We start from the raw sequence: 19052 nt of genomic DNA on the forward strand, positions 1-19052 counted from the left end.
TCTCCTGGTTCTATTTGTGAAAGCTCTAACATTAAGACTGCACTTTCTTTTACACAGCAGTTTTGTCTTTTGGGGAATAGTCAGTCTTCAAGCTCTCTCTATGCTTTTAGCCCTAGGGTCATCTCTGCATGGTGATTCTGAGTGCTTTACTTGCTGCAGACATAGACTTGACCAGTAACATTGAAAATGTCATTTAGACATTTCATACGATCTATAGAATAACAGTCAGAGTGAGCTTGTTGCTTTCCAGGGGCTTGGTGGACTAATTAGCAATTTATACTGTAGTAAGGTAAAGTAGTTTTTTCTCCTGTTTCTTCATGCCTGTTGAAGCAATTCTTAAATCTCTCTGGAAAACATTTTGGACACTGAAGTTTTTATTTAATAATAAATGTATGGAGTAACTTCCACACATCATACAAACCCTGAAATGTAATTAAATCACACAGCTTATTAATGGCTTCTGCTTAAGACTCCCTGTGATGTTAACCTGGGATAAACCATCTGTCCCCCAACCACATCTTTGGGACCAGTGCAACTGTCCCTGCAAGAGAAACCGTGTGATTGAGCCTGGCTGAAACAGATTTCTAGTGTGGTACTGCAGAGCTGTTATGTCTGATAGTACTTGATGGTTGCCTGTAGTCTGTTTTTAATAACAACGAAAAAAAAAAACCTGCTGATATAATCAGTGGATTAATAAGATGCCAGAGCAGTGGAATGGAGAGGCATGGACTGATGAATATCCCAGACTCATTTGAACTAGAATAGTTTAACACACCCAGCTGTGAGGCCATCTATTTGTTCAGGAACAAAATTATCTTCTGGCACACCAGCTTCATCTGCAGGTAGAGGTTCATCCAGCTAAGTACTTCCTTAGGAAGGATCAGAGCTTTCTGTACAGCCAGCTAAGGGAGTCTTAGCAAGTGGTAAGTCTGTGTCTCTTGATGTGCTCAGGCTATGCCTGGGCACTGCGATGGAAGTCTTGATTTAGTCAAACCTGTACATCGCTAAAAATCCTAAGTGGAACAGTTGCCAGGGACTCTGCAGAGAAACAATGCTGGTATAGCACCAAGAACCTCACAAACTGTGGATTTGGGGTAGGAGTGGTGCCTTGTTTGGTTTTCTTTTTGTCACGTTCCCAAAGGAGAGCAGAGAGCCCAAGCATGGTGGGAAGCATGCACAGAGCATACTGACAAGATCCTTGTGTTCTGTACATGGCACTAGCTAACACATTCCTCCTGTTAGACCACTGCCACAGCAGGTCCAGATGTCAGTAACTCCAGCTGATACCACTGAAGAATGATGATTTATGGCCGCTGGAGATTTGTCTGCCTTTGTTCAAGGAGCACAAGAAAAGGACTTGGAGGTTGTGCTTGGGGTGGTCAGCTATCTAGGTCAGAAGAGGTAAAAGCTGCTGTTTTCAAAAACTGGCCTTCTTTCCAGCTATCTTGTGGTTTGTCTTCTCTGTCAGAGAATATGGGCTGCTTTGTTTTTTTCCAGGATGCTGAACAAACCCAAACTCAAGCTGCTGGCTTGAAATATCTTTAAGAAAAGGTGGTTTGAATTAACCACCCTAAAATATAGAACGCCCTATCCCTGAGGACACTTTGCAGTGTCTGACTGTTAAGCGCTTAGTGATTAAAAGGAGGGCTATACCCAAAGTGAATTAATTCTTACTTTAGGCCCTGAAAAGATTAACTGTAAGCCCAGCTGTAGTCACAGGAATGCCAGGCAAACAGTGGAGTTTAAAGTTCTCCTCATGGAAGCAGGAGAACTAAATGGCAATAACAAGCCTTTGGTATCCAAGTAGTATTTTCTTACCAGCAGATCTCTTACCAGCTTCTTACCAAAGCCTGGTAAGAACAAGGATATGTGGGGTTAGATGAACCCTGGAGTGAATGCCTTATTTTCAGTCACACATTCCATGTCTGGGCTCAAATATTTTTGTGTTAGGTTTCTTTCAGAAAAGTGAAGAAAGACCCTGGAGCCAGAAATACTGTACAAAACATGCAGGATAATTAGCAACCTCCTGGAAACATGTGAAACTTTAATAAAACTTAAACTCCAGTTCCTTCCCACAGGTGGAGTCCAGCAGTAATGTAGGCAGTCTGCACAATTAAGCTATTTTTATGCCTCTTCATCTAAAAATGTAAGTGTTAAAACATATGTAGGTAAAGCAAATGGAAAGCTTAGACTTGCCTGCATGCCATGCTCATTTGAGCTCACTGCATTAGCCTGGATTGCTGCTGAGCAGTGTGTGCTCCAGCAAAGGTTTTGCAAAGGGAAATGTCTTCACCTACAAACCTGGCTTCTTAAAAAGCCCTATGACTTTGCAGCTCCAGAAGATACTGACTTTGCCTGCCAACCACAAAGGGGAATAAATGACTGGAAGGGCTCAAGTAATTATACAAAGTGCCTGGATCAACTTTTCCATGGGGATCCTGTAGCTACTGGTCTGATGGCTTAATAATGTGCTTCTGAAATGGCTGCTTTCCTCTGCTGTTTCTCTCTGGGGCCAGATTTCCAGCAAGGCTCCTTAGCTGCCCTTCCAGAACTGGCAGGACAATGCTCACTGGATTCATGCTGCCTGTGAAGAAGCCAACAGTAACTTTTCCATAGGAAAACTTGCAGGTAGGGCAGAGCTGGCCTATGCTGCTCCAGCAGCAAACTTTGAGAAAGAGAATGACTCAGAAAGCCCTAGATAAGTTCTTTGTTCCCTACTCTTCACTGCCACTCCAGTCCCTCTGTCCTTGTCCCTCATATCTTTGGAAGCTGGTGTGGCAGCGCATGTGCGGAGTGACCACTTTGCACCGCCAGAGCAGCAGTGAAATTGTGATCCTCCCATTAGGAGACCACCAGCACTTGTCCTTATGGCCTGCATTAGCTGGATCACTCAGATGCATGAGCCACCTGCTAATACCAGGCTGTCTTGTCCATTTTCACCTGGATCTGGTCTATAGTTAGAGCCTGATGAAGAGTGGCCTTTCATTCTTTTGTTCCTCATAGGTCCATCAAATCAGAAGCTGTGCATGGAGAGATGCGGTCCAGGTTTACTTTGCATGAACTGCTTGGCAAAACAGGAGGGTCAGACTTCTTTGGTTGTTCAGATGTTCTTGCTGGGGAAATGGCAACTTCTGGTCCTCAGAAAGGAAAGTTGGAAGTTGTATTAGGATTAAAATGAGCAACTCAGCAGTTACACTGGGAAACAACCATTGATGCAGGTGATCTCAGACCTTTTAAAGTACTGTGAGAAGCACTGGAGCATGATCTTTTCCACTGTTATGGAAAGAAAATCCCCCTAATGGAATGGAAGTTACAGATCAGAATGATCCTGCAATAATGTTGGTTTTTCCTCTATATTCCATAACCTCTGTGATTTCAGCCTAAGAGTCCATACACTGGGAGGATGCTATCGACTTGAGAATGGACATGTTATATAACATCTATTATACATTCAGTGTGTTTATATAAATGCATCGCTCTTACGTAACTGTGTCACTAGAAAAACAGTGAGGTTGGACAAGTTGGTTTCTCCTGCCATTGCTGCTCTGCTTCGCTTGTTGATTCTTAAGCGCTCTCCCAAGACACTGCAGGTTGCACTGCTGATGTGTGTGCCCAAGTGAATCTCTTCTTTTCAGCAGCTCCGTTCGCTTTGCGTTTTGCTGGATTTTTTTCTCAACTGTTTTTTTTTTTTTTTTTAATGTAGTATTTGGCAGAAAGCCTTTGGTGTTGGTTGCACAAACACAGGAGTAGTCAGGTTAGTAAATACTATGGACTGACAGTTGACTAGCACAGCATTCAGTTGCTGTGCTTTTCAACTTGAAATAACATCCAGGGCAGCCTCCTCAAGTAATGTAAAAGACCTGGTAAAGAAATGCCAACTGTCAGCTTGATTTTTGGTCTGCTCTGCTCTGACATAAACCTTTCTGACAGCTCAGACCAGGGTCCTTCATATTCCAAATTAATCCAAAATTTCTCATGGTAATGAAAGGGAAAGAAATTACTTTAGATCACGTGTTTCTTGCTCTGAACATCCTTGACTAACCCTGGTGACACCAGAGAATTACCACCTACTCAGACATGCCTGTCTGCTCTTGATGCAACTCTTGAGCTTATTTGCATTACAATGGTTTTGCCATACAAAATCTCCATGTTGTCTGTACAAAACAGGACTTTTTTTTTTTTTTTTTCAGGGAGCCTTAATTTTTCTAGATTGAGAGCAAAGGAACGGTGCCAAGAGGTTGAATCAGCTCAGCAGACAATTGTGTTGCAAGGACTCTTCTGTCCAACTTCCCACAGCAGTATCTTGAACAGTAGAGTAGCACAAAGCTTCTGGTTTACTTTTCACTTACTCAAGGAAGGATCTGATCTACTGTGTGGGTATCTCTCTGTAAGGTTAGAAGGAATAATGTGCCATCATTTCTTTCCCAACTGTACAGCAAGCTGAGTTCCAGCAGAAGCACCCTCAGAGGTGGGCAGGAGGTGCAGAGGGACTGATGTAAATCATCTTCTCTGTCTCTGTCTTTGTGGATGAGATTATCTCACAGTGGAGGAAGGAAGGTGATGGATGAGTTCCCAGGATGGAACATCAGTCTCCATCTTTCACTTTTCTCACATCTCACTTGACCTCTTTGGGAAGTTCTCTTTTCTGTGCCATACCTTGTCTGGGCTCTTCTTACATAGCCATTTCAATTTTCTGGTTTTGTATTCTTCTTTGTCACTTTTATCTCAGCAGGTGGCTCAAACTTGCTTTCCCAGACAAGGAACCAAATCAAACATCCAGGTCAACTGAATGAAAAGAATAGGGATGTCATTGCATCTAAAAATAATCTCAGTACCTGGTAGGTGACATATTTGACCCTGGACTTAGTCAGCAGCCTGGATTTATTTCCAATTAGAGTCTGACTCTAGATAGAAGAAGATGTGTTGCTCCAGGAAATAATTCAATTCAAACCTCTGAAGAAATCCTGTCCCCCCCAAAAAATGAAATTTCTAGTCTTGGGGTGGAGGGGAGAGAGTATAGTACATTCTCACCTTACGTACCTTACCTCACTAAATTTTGGGTTCTGTTATTCTTGACAGTGGCCAGTGCTGATTGTCTGTGGGTTTCCAGTGTTCTTTCAGTCTTCAAAAATAGACATTTCACTCAGGAGGTTTTCTTCAAGAAATAAGAAACTCCCTTTTCTTCTCCCTTTGGAAAGACCTTAGAGCACCCACAAAGCTTTCAGCCCTCATATTTCAATCACAGATAAGTCTCCCACTGCCCCAAAGGCTCCAAGACATTCTCCTCACATCAAGGACATAAATGTATTTAGCAACTCTTTAGTAGACATATCACGGATTTGGGCAAATCATATTCTCACTGTCAGTTTGGGGAGAAGCAGCATCCAAGTGCTGTGAGAATTTTAGGGGAGTTTTTTTCCAAGCTTTATACTGGATTACGTTATCTATTAAAAGCAGCTATTTTTATGCTGAACTGCTGCAATGACCTGTATTTCACAACTTGCACGTATACACTGAAAAAAAACATTATCTTGCACTCAAAAGGTGTTTCAGTGAAAGCTCCATGAAATTCTGTGCAAAATCTCATTACCTTCTTGCTTGGGTTTTCATTTTGTTTCAGTCTGGGGAAGTGTTTATTTCTTGGTAGCTCCAGGTGCCAGCTTTGGTGTTTGCAATAGAGATGTGACTTCTGTCAGAGTATCACACCCCTACTAACAGCTGACTAAAGCCACTCCATAGATAATATGAAGAACAGAGGAGGAAAATAATGGAATTATTCTCTGAGTCACTGGTGAACCAAGGACAGAAGACAAACACCCTTAGTTTCCAATGTTCTGCCCCTGCCACTAGAAAAAAATAATTTCTCTTGTGACTTGTATGAGATCTTCAGGAGAAGCTTTGCATTCTCTTTGTTTGAGCAATTAAGGTAGAACGGGGAGCTGTTAAACTGATATCCAGCTGGAATATTTAATTTATTTAGTAGCCATTAGAAGTGACTTAGAGATGCCCTTATCTGTGACTTGAAATAAGCAGAGGAAAATAGATTGTGTGCCTTTCCTTGTGGCTTAGAGAGATGAGGGGTTTTTATTCTCAAGGAGTGAGGGGGAAGGATTCTTTTTTTTTTTCCCCTCTTACATACTCTAGAAGAACCCAGACTCTTGAGCAGTAGCCCTGTCTTTCTCTCTTTCTTCTTTTTTTTTTTTTTTTTGTTTCTCCAGGAAATCTCTCTTGGAGAGCACAGGAAGCAGGAAAAGCCAGCTTTAAACAAGTTGCAGTTAAAAGGCTTGCAGTGTTCAATCTGTAACCAAAGCAAGCCCAGCTTTGCTGGATGCTAATTTACTGATGAGAGTTTCCAACTAAAATTTGTTTTCCATTTTAATCAATGAAGTTCCATTTTCTTGATGGTTTTTATGTCACAAATTCTTGCATTGCTCAAACAGTTCTTCAGGAAACGCATGGCAGGCAAGAACTCATTTCAAATGTAAAAATACTGAGAAAGAGGAGAGTGAGGGGAACTATAAATAACCACTGAGATGTCATAGTCTCAGTCATTTTTTCCTCTGCAAGTCAGCTTTAGCAGTTAAGGTCAAGATAACATTTCCATGTCAATGGTCAGTTACATCAAAATTCTAAAACAGGAAAATTGAATGGAATTTTTGATTTTTTTTCTTGTATTGTGCCTGGATTTGACCAATTTATAGTCTCTTTGGTCCGTCAGCTCTGAGTTCCAATGTTATTTTGGTTAAGCTTCTTGCCAGAGTGGCAGGCTTGGATTGGAACATTGGGTTTATTAAAGGCTATGAAATCAAATTCCTCACCAAAAGAAAAGAAAAAGAGCCCACTTCTTGCTGATAGTCACTCTCTGTTTCCTTTGATGCGGTTCAGTTTGACTTGAATTTTAGCCTAACAATTTGCTACACAATTTTGTTTTGTTTTCACGAAGTTCTAATCAGCTTAAACTGCAAGCGGTTTGAAATGCCTCTCTAACAGCTTCCTTGGTATTGCTAATTAAGCTTGAAATCTCTGTGTTGTCCGCAATTGTATCTAAACAAGGAGGAGAGTGTATCTGCTCGATGTTTGCCACATCTCCCAGCTGCATGTAATTCTGCTGCCTGTGCAGAAAGTAATCACAACAGGACAGAACCTTTATTTAGGCAAAACTCCCAGGGCGGCATGCAAGGTCAGGCACATCATGTTTTGAGGAACTTGGTGGTGAGAACACGTAAGGCAAGCAGGGCTACATCAACAGCACAAAGGCTGGTAGTGCTTGGGAATAAGGAACAGCTTTGCTTTATCCCCCACAGCACTTTGCTCACAGAGCCCTGAGTTATGTATGGTCTGTAGGTGCTCTCACCTGATGTGTGGGTGTTAATAATAGATAAAAACACAGGCTATCAAAACCTGCCATGTATTCCCCCTGTCCCTCAGGAGCAAAGCTAATAGAATGTCATAGTTTTTAGAGCTACCAAGGTTCACTTCAGTGGAGAAAGAGTCCTAACAAATCCTCAAACACATCTTTCTGCACTGGGCAAAGCCATGGGCTGGTTCCTCCCTAGGTAGGGACCCCAGTGTGTGAAGCAGTACTAATCTGCTGAGGCATGGCTGCTGTTGTGTGACACAGCCCAGGGATTTCCGCGGTAGCTCTGTGCCAGTTCGCCTCAGCTGCAGGAGCCTTGAACAAACTGTTTACCTTTGACATTCTGAGAGGGATTTTGAGGGATTTCCTTCAAGTTAGAAATCTTCGAAAATCAGCATCTTGCGCCAGGCATTGTATTATGCAATGTGTTGGAGTGAAGGTCTGGTCGTGCACTTAGATCCTTGGATTGAAGGAATCAGGGGTGGAAATTCTCTTATCAGATCATTCCTCCCTGCCAAGGCGGGCTTGTCTCCTGTGCTCTGCTGGTGCTGCTGTGCTTCACAGATGTTTTTCTCTCCAGTGCTCTAAAATCCTGTCCCAGCTTCCTGGTTGGATGTTTTCTGGGCCAGTTGCAGTCCCAGTGTGCAGTGACCGATTTCATGTGATTCATACCTGGTGTGTGGGGTGGTGGCAGTACTAACAGCAAGAGTGAGCTCTGCTCACCAAAATGCACATTGTGCTGCTTCAATTCTTTCCTGGTGGCAATAGACAAGACGTGAGGAGGTTTAGAAATGCAGCTTCACTAGAAAATTACTGAAGAGGCTGGAGCTTATTACTAAGATATTTAACAATGTTCTTTTACATAGCAATTGCTAAGGATGCTTTCAATTGTTTGGCTTACTGTAGTATTCCATGCAACTATAATTATTGTTGCTGAAAAAATTTCATATGCATAGGCCTTTTTATTCTTCATGCTATTTTAAAGTCAACTGTAAGTTAGAAGCATTTCCCCAGTATTAAACTACTTTACTCTTGCAGATTGCTGTAGCCACATTGGAGTATTCTGAATAACAGCTCAGGCGCTGTTCTCTGGTGGTGCACCACCCAAAGTTGATTTTTGAGATGTGTGCAAGTCATTACAGATAAAAAAGAATTTAATGTTTTCTGGTAATAGTATCTTGTTTCCATTAAGTAACCATTTAGGCACACAGACTACTTCACAAGTATTTATCAAATCTAACAATATCCAGTTTCTCACTGGGATATGTAACTTCTGCAGCCATTTTATTTACAGGCCAGCTGAGGCACAGAGCGTGGGAATGCTTTGCCTATGGCAGCTACTTGGTTTAAAAGCCAGAAGTCCAGGCATTTTATCTTCCAGCCTACCAGTTTAGAGGACAATTCTCTCATTTCTTACATTCACAGGCTCTGCCGTTTTAAAGGGACAAAGATCTCTGTTGTCAGAGCAAGGAATGTACAGAAGATGAGTGGCTTTGAGTGCCAGAAATTAGTTAAATAATTTCCAGCACGGGGCTTCTTGTGGATTTTTAGCTGGAAGGAGTCAACGTGGCTGTGGTCAGACATGGAGCATAATGCAGAGCAGATTTTTAACCCTGACATTCCTTCATCACTCTCAGCGTGGTGGTGCTGGAAAGGGATGCAGGCCTTATCTAAACTGGCACTGAGCATCAGAGTAGTCACCCAGTCCCTGCCTCTGCTGCTCCAAACATTAATTACATTCAGCATTAAACATGTAATTCTTTCTGCAGGTAGTATGGCCAGCTTGTGTGCCTGCCAGGTCCAGCAGCCTTCTCTAAGTTTCCTTTCCAGCTTTTGGTGTGCTCAGACAATAGCAAAGACATCCCTCAGCCTACACTTGATAAGAAAAATGGAGCTCCTTCCTCCTCTCACTGTAGAGCATATTTTGACATCTGCTTATCATTTAAGAAGCATTTCTCAAGCACTGTTCCATTTTCATCATGGCCTTTCTGCTGTTGCACTTTTGTGGATTCAGTTGCATGCCATTGTTATCTTTGCTACTAGCATAAGCCATGAAATACATCTAGCCTTTCTCTAATAGTTATAGGGCAAGGGGAAGGGACTCTTCAATCCTGTATGCTGAGAAGACTTTCTGCCAGATTCACCTCCAGCTGCTCTGAGTCCAAAACTACAAAGCTGAATTCAGTTTTCCTGACTGAAGAAAAGCAAATTCCAGCAGAGGAGAAGCATGCCAGCAGCGGTATTGCTACTGTGCTGGGAAAGCCACTAAAAACTGAGATGAATGGAAGAATGATTTGAAAGGCACTGAATACAGTAACCTCCAGGGCCTGAGCTGCACTGTGCAAGGGGCAGCTGTAAGCACAGCTCAGCCCTATTCCCAGCATGCTGGTAACATTGCAGGGATGCCCTCGTAATTTATTCCCACATCTTCCTTTCCATTTCGCAGCAAATCAAGCTATACCATCTAAAGAACAGCCTCACTGCTCACCACTGTGTCTGAATTAGGCTGTTGGGGTCAGTCACATCTTTTGCCCCAACACACTGCAGCCATAGCAGCATGGTCTGAAGGTCACCAGCCAAGGTGCTTCTGCAGTGCTCTCCCCTGCTGAAAGTACTGTCAGAGCAGCAAGAAGGGGAGTGTCACCCTCTGCTAATAACGTGTCCAGCTGGTCAGGTGAAGTGAGAAGGATTAACTCATGCCCAAGTTGTCTCCTCAGACATGCAGGAAGGAATTTCATGCTGGCTATTAGTGACTTAAATGTTATGTTTGCCAAGATTTAACCCATCTGTGGAGATAGCAGCTGGGGAGCCTTGGTTTTCCTTTTCTAGAAATAATGCCAAAAAAGTGTTTGAAAGTGTTGAAATTACATCTTGACACTTAACCCCTCCACCACTGTCTGCTTTATATTTAATTTATAATACAACTATATATTTTCAGACCCAAACCCTAAATGAAACCATTTGCAATTATTTTGAAGTGCAGTTTTTCAATTGACCTGATCTAATTTGAGGTTTATAAATTCACCAGGCTTCTTGAGATTAAAGTGTTCTGTCTTCACTTAAGTATGGAAACATTTTCAAACCTCAAAAAATATCCCACAAAGGGGAAAATGTCTGCTGCTCTGCTCTCCTTGCTGTCTGAGGAAATGAAGGACAGAGTCACAAGATTTAAAGCAAGTCACTTACCACACTTTACTAAGTTACAGTTCAACTATAGTATTTGACCATGTGCCTGTTTTTAGCACAACAGTCACATTTCATTCGTGCAGCTCAAAACTATCTCCTCTGCTCACTTCGAAAAATGTGTTTCTTCTGCAGTGCTTACAGAAAGTGAGTTTGTGTCCCTGTGCATGAGTTGCCAATGTAATTTATTCCAGCAACTTCTCTCCCCTCTCCCAGCAAAATAAGCAATACCATGCTCATGTCCCTGTGCGTGAGCTCTCCTCGGTCTGCTGTTCAGAGTGCAGGAGATATTATTTATGTTCATTAGAGCTTGGGATGAATTGCCAATGCAGAAGAAGCAATGACTAATCTGTATGGCTTTTCTTCTGCATTCATTGCTGGGTCATTGTGGGAGAGTCCTTGTGCTGGCATGATATTGTGAGTTACTGCTGTCCCCCAGGTTTGGTTAGGAGGAGTTATAATGCAGTATTAGGGCAGTGGGATGAGCTGCAGCCCATGGGCTGCCACTGCACCTCTGCTCTGCCACCTTGCCATCTGGGATGTGAAGTTTTCAGGAGGAGACTCAAACACTCCCCAGCTCCAGCCTTCGTGGCTCTTGCAACCCAGAAGTCTTTCCCAGCAGTCAGAATTTTTACTTTGTGTCCCATGTTTAAACCTAAAATCTACAGGGCAACTCCCTTTGGCTTTCTGTGGCTTCTGAAGAGACAAGTATTGCTCTAGGGAGGTCAACTCCAAGCACCACTTGCTAGATGTTTGCTCCCAAGCAGCTTGTTCCCACTTTGCCACTGATTGTGTTATACATGTTTAAGTCTCTTAATTTTAACTTGCAAGATGATTATGATGTCCTGGTCATTACAGTTCTTTCTTTGTGTTTTAGTGTATCTTTGCTTGGGTTTATTTTTCTTTTTGGTGTTTAGGGTGCATTATTGTTCCCATGTGAGATTTTTTTTCTTTGCCATGGATGTTCTGCTCTCAAGAGACATGGACCCAGAGTCAGCCTTAAACATTGTGCCAACCTTCCATTTGGAAATGGATGGCTCCTTCCCTATGCTTTTCAAACCCCAAAAAAATAGTTGGATTTGGAGACACAAGGGCACTCCCTGCCTCTTGGCCAAAAATATGGGAAAAGAATGGTAAACTTTACCCTCAACCCACACTAGATTTGTGGTCTGTATTCTTATGACATGAATGTGACCACAACCCCTAGGTCTGATGTTTCCTAGCTTTTCTCATCTTTCTTCTTTGTGCCTTGCCTTAGCTCTCAGTGTAGCTCATCACATGCATTCAGCTCTACCTGTTGATTACAGAGCAGGCTTGCAACAACAGCTGGAGAGAAAAGAAAGAAAATAGACCTGTTAGGCATTTTTCTTCATCTTGTTTTGCTTTTTGGAGGTCTGAAAGCTGCAGGAGGAGCTAGGAGAGTTAGACTGACTATGAAAGAGAGCAAAATCAAGAAGCCAAACTTATAATCCTACTGGGATGCTGTTCCCATAATGTGCAGAAATACCTTTGTGCAGGTTGTTAGCTGCTGGGGCAGCACTTAGGCATGTGGGATAACCTGATTAGAGAATCAAAGAAAATCTGGTAGCTTCACAGGCCAAATCCTGCCTTACAGCAACCTGGTGTCAAATGGGTGTGAATCAAGGAAGCTTTCCCTTTGGCATCATCTGGTAACACCTTGAAGGGAAGGGTCTGAGCCAGCCAGGGTTCTAGCAAGGAGAGAGGCTTAAGCAAATACACTCCCAGACAGGGAGTGAGCTGGAGTCTGAAACTAATGACTTTGTTTTTCCTTACTGGTACAGACTTGGAAGGATGAAAAGAATAAATTTCTCAGGTCTGATTTTCAGGTTGTATAGAAGGCTTAATCAGGAGTTGGTTAATTTATAATGCTTGTCTTACTTAGCTGTGAAAATGTCAAACTGTGACTGAGCTGAGATTTGGGAGCAGTAGATGTGTGTTTTCAGAAGGTATGATGCAGCAGGGTGATTGCCTCCTGGTCACTGTGAAGTTTCTACCAAAATCAGTGTTAACATGGGATGTCAGACAGGGTGGTTGTACTGATCCCTTGTGGGCTTAAAGTCTGTGTGCCTGAAATGTGTGAGCGGGAGTTACATCAGATCCATGGTGAGAGCAGTTCCGGGCCGTGCTGTTTGGTGGTGGACCCCTGTGCAGCGTGGATTGCTGCTGCAGGTGCCTGCTCTGCTCACAGTCCTGGGTGGGCTTCAATAGCAGACATGGGGAACTGCTGAGCAGATCAGTCCCCTGTGGAAGTAAGCCATGGAATTCCCGGTCATGTTGTGAGGGATCGGTATTTATCAGAATTCAAAAATCAGTCAGGAAGGTTTATGGGAGAAGCAGCCACTTGAGGCGAAGTATGGGGAAGCCAAGCTCTGACTCAGGAAGTGCCTAAACCAGTAATCAGTGGAGACTGGAAGCAAATCCCAAGGAATTTCTGTTTTGCTTACCCTGTTCTCATACTTTGGCCTCTGTTGTTGGCAACTGTTGGAAATGAGGCAAGCAGTGACTTGGTGAGGCAAATGCTCCATACCTGTGTGTGTTCAGAAAGTTTCATGGCAAATGCTTCATGAATGGCACAATCTTCCATCAGTATCCGCAGGTATTCTGCCTTCCCTCCTTGGCAGAAAAACGCTGAGAACCGCATGGATGCGGACTGAGATGATGTGATCTGCTTATGCAAAGCAAAATGGTAAATCTGCCAGGTTATTTCTCCATGGAGAAAATTATTGACCTTGCTTTTTCTGGCATGCCAGCCACTGTTATAATGATGATGATGGTGACAGCAACCAGACAGAAAGGCCAGCAGTCATTCTTTCCTGCCCATTATTACAAGGTATAAAGCAAAATCCAGCCTGTATTTGATGCTAGTCTGGCTGTGCTCTCCTTACAAATGCATGAGGCAGTTCTCATACGGGTTGAAATTCAGGACTTTTCATATCGACCTTTCCAAAAACAATCCTTCTGATCCTCTGATAGGAACTCGTGTATTTCTATGTTTGTACCTTACCAGTGACGTGCAGCCCAGAGATAATGTCTGAGAGCAAATATGAGAGTGAAGAACCTTCTGAGTTCCTGGGTGATTCATCTCCTTACAATACATTCCAGTTGCACATGTAAAGAGTGGATCTTGCCCCTGAGAATACTGTCTCAAAGAAGCAATAACAATGAATTCAGTCAAAGCACTACTTTCTCTGGGAATTTTGTTGCATGAGGAAGCAGAACTTTAGCCTTCCTGTGTTTGTCAACAAGATCTGCCTTTCAGCAGCTTTCTATATTTCTGTCCTGTTAGATTTTTTTCCTTTATTTTCCCACCCCCTTATTTCCGTCTATCTAAAATATAATCAATAGTGTAATGATAGATTTTTCTACCTCACCCAAGATGCAAACACTGAATGATAACATTATTTGATAACTTCAAGTCCATAAAGCAAGAATACTAGATGAAGTTTGCTTTTCTAAAGTCCATTGAAATTACCTAAATCAGATTTATTGTTTGCATCTATGTGGTTTGCACCGTCCATTCATGGCATGTGTCTTTTAAAGTGCTTGATTTGAAATGTGAGTTACCCAGTTGGTGTCAGAAGGGCTGGTGTGGCTCACAGACAACCATTGAAATTATCTTGGTGTTTCTATAATTAACTGCAAGGGTAAGTGAGGGTTGAAATGAGATGAATCATTCAATGGACCCCACTTGAAAAATGGGAATTTTTTTGACTCCAGCACTTCAGGAGCAGGCTAGTATGTAAAACCTGTGCAGCAAGGATCATGGCCTCAGAGCTGGCATTTCACAGTCATTATCTCAAACATCATGGGCCAGAGATAAATGAAGCATTTAAGTCATCCTGAGCTTGCGGATGCTTTCCTTGCAGCCACAGCTTTGTTCTCTCCCCAGACTTAGCAGTATTCTCTGTGGTGAGAGAGGAAGATCAAGATCTTCGTACAAAGCAGATAAAGATATTTTTATGGGATCTGCATTGGCAAAGTAATTAGGGGGTGTCTGTGAAGCCCCAGGAGTTTGCACTTCAGTTTAGCACTGCCCTTTGTGGAAATTGTTCTAATGAATTCTGCTGCAAAAGCTCACTCTGACTGGGTAGTGCAGAGGCAAAAGCCCAGGAGTTTTGGCTGCACAACGCCTTCATGTGCTCCTGGCTACAGAAGCTGCTGTGTCTCAGATAACCCACCTGATGAGCCATCTCTGATCACTTGTCAGAGCTGCTGAGAGAAGGCTCTGGTTTGTGTTCTCACACTGTTCTAAAGGCTTGACCCAGGCCCTGTGCTCCCTGTGCTGTTATCATACTCTTTGATAACTGTTGACTGTACTGCACTTTATCTAGAAGAAATGAAAAGAAGGTACCTAAAGCTTCCAAGCAGACCAGCAGCAGCCTCCAACCCAGCTGACCTTTTTAAGTGTCCTGCTGAGATGGTGCTCACATGTGTTGTGTATGTTTTCTTTGCAGAATACACTGGAGCAGTGCAGTGTCTGTGCAAAGCCCATCATGGAAAGGATCCTCCGAGCCACTGGGAAGGCCTACCATCCCCACTGCTTCACCTGTGTGATGTGCCATCGCAGCCTGGATGGGATCCCCTTCACTGTGGATGCTGGTGGCAACATCCACTGCATTGAGGATTTCCATAAGTAAGGCCTAAGCTGCTGTCAGTGCTTTGCTTGTTGGTTTTGTCTTTTGCCTCTAAAAACTCTCCTTTTTCAGACTGAGCTTTCAGGAAATTCTGAACCCTATGCCACTTCCTCCCAAGGCTCTTAAATAGTAGGGAGAGCTTTGCTCCAAGCAGGCACATCGTGGCATACAAGGTTAATTGGTTAGGGGACGATTCTGCTTGATCTCTGTTTTGCTTAGAGCTGAATTGAGGGATAACCTCTGTGTCCCTCTGTTTTAAGTGTTCTGCCTTCCCCTTGCCTTTCACTGTGCATGGGCTTGTTTCTCTTCACTGCCTCTACCTGCACTTTCACATCACCACCTCCCTGCCTCTTCCACTGAGCAATTAAGAGAGGTCCTGTCCTCCTGCACTCTGCAGGTGTTTGCTTACCTGCTAGAGGGATCTCAGTGGCCACAGGCTGTTCACAGCTCCTTTTGTTTCTAGTTGCTAATTAGCTTTTTAAAGCTACTAAAAATACAGCCCTGGTAATAATTTATAGTGAAACTGCTATTTAAAGTAAGTTGAAAGGTATAGCTGCAAGTAATTTCTGTCACTGACACACTACCACCCCCATCATCACAACTAATCTAGGGAAGACAGGTAGATATAATCAGAGCACAAATGTTTGCCCTGTATGGAAAAGACAGATACATTACATCCCTCAATTAAAAGATGAAATCAATACTGACAAATGCGAGTTTATATCTCAACCATTTACCTCTTAATTTCTAAGCGGGTAGACTTAATTAGAGCCTCATGACATCAGTGTGTGCATCTGAAAGCTCAAAGAAGCTGACTGACTTGACAGAAAGGGAAGCAGCCACAATTAACTGGCATGTTAGAATCCAGCAGGAGGATGTTCCCTGTAGCCCAGCTAGGCTGGGTTAATTGGCAGCTGCTGTGTTGCTTTGCCTTTCTGCTTTGCCTTTCTGTGTGTGTAAGGTAAAATGTGGTCCTGAGCACAGGCCCAACAGGAATTTGATGCACCACTCAGTCACCTGAAGGACTTCCCTCACACCCCTCAACAATTTGGAGAGTGCCCCTTCCCAAAGCCCCACAGGCAGGGCTCACATGCTTTCAGGAGAAAGAGAGCTGATGTCCCACATTGAAGCATTTTAGCAGCAATGACTGCATATGGACCTCAGGGCTCTGAGAGTAGAAAGTGGGAGGCTGTCAATGCAGGGAAGGACATAAAAATTGTTGAGTGAAGGATTGAGGGGAAGGTGATGGGAATAGCACAAGACCCAGTGTGACACTCAGAATGTCTTTGGCCAACCACACATTTTGCAGTACTTTGGCCAGCCCAGTTTTAATTGATTAGGGATGACATGTCCTCCTGGTGTGGAGGCTGAGTGTTCTACATCTACATCCTCTTGATAACAAAACTGTAGGTGATGCTCACACTGTTACTCAGCTACTCCCTGAGCTCAGGCCCCACAGTAACAGATCTACATCCCCTGAAATCTGCAGGAATGATCTCAGGATCCTGGGAGATAATATTTGTCTCATAATGAATTACTCACAGTAGCCTGGACAAAGAAATGTTGAAGTATTTTTTAAGTACCACGTTTGAGCTAAATGGCACAAGGAGGGGCCTGCATGAAGCAGCACATAATTAATTGCCATCACAGCTCTGGTCACATCATGATCCATTTAAGTTATTTTTCAGAGCACTCGTTATAGCCACTGTTTAATTCATTCTTTCATTAGATCACAGCTACACAGGCATCTTTCATCTGCTGCCAGTGAAATTAATATTTTTCTTTATTCCTGGTACAGATAGATTTTATTTTTTTTTTCTTTTCTAAGATAGTTAATTCTGAGGTGGTTCATGTGACAGGCTGGGTGGCAGAGTCAGTCCTTACTAGGCATTTTAGAAGAGAAGGGCCTTTGATCTCCTTGTGTTCTGATGTTTGCCATGAGCTTTGCCCTCTGTCACTCCACAGCCCCTGACCCTCGCTCTCATTACATGGCAGCAGATTCTGTGGGTGTAAGTTTCCTTTTTTGCAGGCAGAATTTGCAGCCAGGAAACTGGTACCACTAGGTTTTGAACTAAAATAGAGAATGATTCACCAGAGGCTAAATGTTCCCAAGCCTAGGAGCAGAGGTGGCCACTTCTCTTGGGACCTGAGGGGAGCAAAACCAGAGGGAATACAGAACATGGGTGAATTATCCAGAAGGGTATATGATGAGCAATAGGAGGGAAAAAGAAAGGGCTGTGCTTCTCTTGATCCCTGAGCTGACCCTGATTCTAGTCAGTCTCTTCATGCAGTGAGTTATTGTCACTATACAGTTGGAAGTCAGGCTGGCTGGAAGAGAGAGCATTGGGGTCTGTGCACCCAGACCTGCTCCCTTTTAAGCCTGGACAACACCCCATTGGATAACTGAGTAGGTTTTAGCTAGAAAGTGCAGCAAGTCTGAATTGCCCTGATGCTTCTTGTCTGAGAGTGAACACAGCCAGAAATGTGCTTCTGTGTGCATAAGTGGGTAAGATGGCTTGAACGTTTAAAGTGGGTGACATAAACCTCAGCAAATTGGTGTTAGTGCAAGGCAGTTCTTTTTACCATTTCTTTTCAGACTTTTAAACTATTTGTTCCAATCTCCAAATTTTAATAGTTTGATTTTTATTTTCAAGAGATGTTCTTGAAGCAGATCCTGGTCATCTTTCTAACCATGGGATTTGCATGGATTTTCTTAGAGGCTGAGGGTTGTGGCAGTGCATAGGTGTCACAATCGAGGGTCATTCAAGAGGCACTTCAGTTGTTAATTGGGGCAGGCCAAATGCTTTGCTGCCTGTCAGAAGTTCTGTAAGTCCTCTTCTAATAAATGTTCTTTAATATCCTACCTGCCTGAAATTGCCTTGTAAGACTAAAGTGCTCCTGCCTGGTTTTTTTCCAAGGAAGGAGCTGTGCAGAGCTCCAGCCTGTGTTGTGTGTGCGCATACATGTGTGTGTGTGTTGGTACAAATTCACACATTTCTGCCTGGCTCATCCAGTTAACAAAACTTTTGCTCCAAGTTTGAGGATGACTGTCCCTGTCTCTTGCTCCCTCAGGAAATTTGCCCCGAGGTGTTCTGTGTGTAAGGAGTCCATCATGCCAGCCCCGGGACAAGAGGAGACCGTGCGCATTGTTGCCCTGGATCGTGACTTCCATGTCCAGTGCTACCGGTGCGAGGTTGGTATTGCAGGGACAGCAGGGACAGAAAGCAAGGGTTGGCTTCACTTCATCACCACCTCACACTGCCCACATGACAGGCACACCCTATTGTAACACTGGCTCTACAATCAAGTTACTTCATTGACTTAGCAAGCAAGGAATTTTTCCTCATTTATATCCGCGCAAATGAGAGGAAACTCAGGTCCCTTGTTTACAACAAGTTCATTAGAAGAGCAAAAGAATGTGACTCAGGCAATTAGGTCTTAATACTGGAGAACTTCATAAATTATAGCCTGGACACAAATGTAGCTCATCTTTATGTTCTTAAAATGAAAGCTAATGCATGTTAGGATTTGAGCAAGATTGTACAGGAAACTCAGCATACGGCTCTGGGTTGAAGAATTTTAATGGACACATAAACATGATCACTCTTGTTTTGTGCAGTGCTTTTTATGCTACTTTTCCTGTTCAGTTTCATTACACACTTCATGTAATTTTGATGGTAATAGTCTGAAGACAGAGAATAAAAATCACCTTAAAGCAATTAGCATGTGGGAACAGCTGTGTTAGGGAACCTTCAAGAATTCTTCAGTGCTAGTGTTACTTGTTGGATAATGCATCAGCCAGATGGCAGGGTAAGAAAATGAGACCAAATATATTTCTTATTGCAGTTGCAGGTTTT

General features: G+C 43.1%; 1 protein-coding gene across 8 annotated transcripts in view; it reads left to right on the forward strand.

Moving 5' to 3' along the window:
* The window catches only part of LOC121353799 (LIM domain containing preferred translocation partner in lipoma), a 335201-nt gene that overhangs the window by 300235 nt on the left and 15914 nt on the right, over positions 1-19052 (forward strand). For all 8 annotated transcript variants that reach the window (XM_041467937.1, XM_041467935.1, XM_041467938.1 and 5 more), the window contains 2 exons: positions 15016-15194; positions 18268-18388. In XM_041467937.1, coding sequence (XP_041323871.1) covers positions 15016-15194; positions 18268-18388 — 300 coding nt within the window. The remainder of the gene's footprint in view (positions 1-15015; positions 15195-18267; positions 18389-19052) is intronic.

Source organism: Pyrgilauda ruficollis, unplaced genomic scaffold (genome assembly GCF_017590135.1).
Source record: "Pyrgilauda ruficollis isolate IOZ18807 unplaced genomic scaffold, ASM1759013v1 scaffold21, whole genome shotgun sequence".
Taxonomy (NCBI): domain Eukaryota; kingdom Metazoa; phylum Chordata; class Aves; order Passeriformes; family Passeridae; genus Pyrgilauda; species Pyrgilauda ruficollis.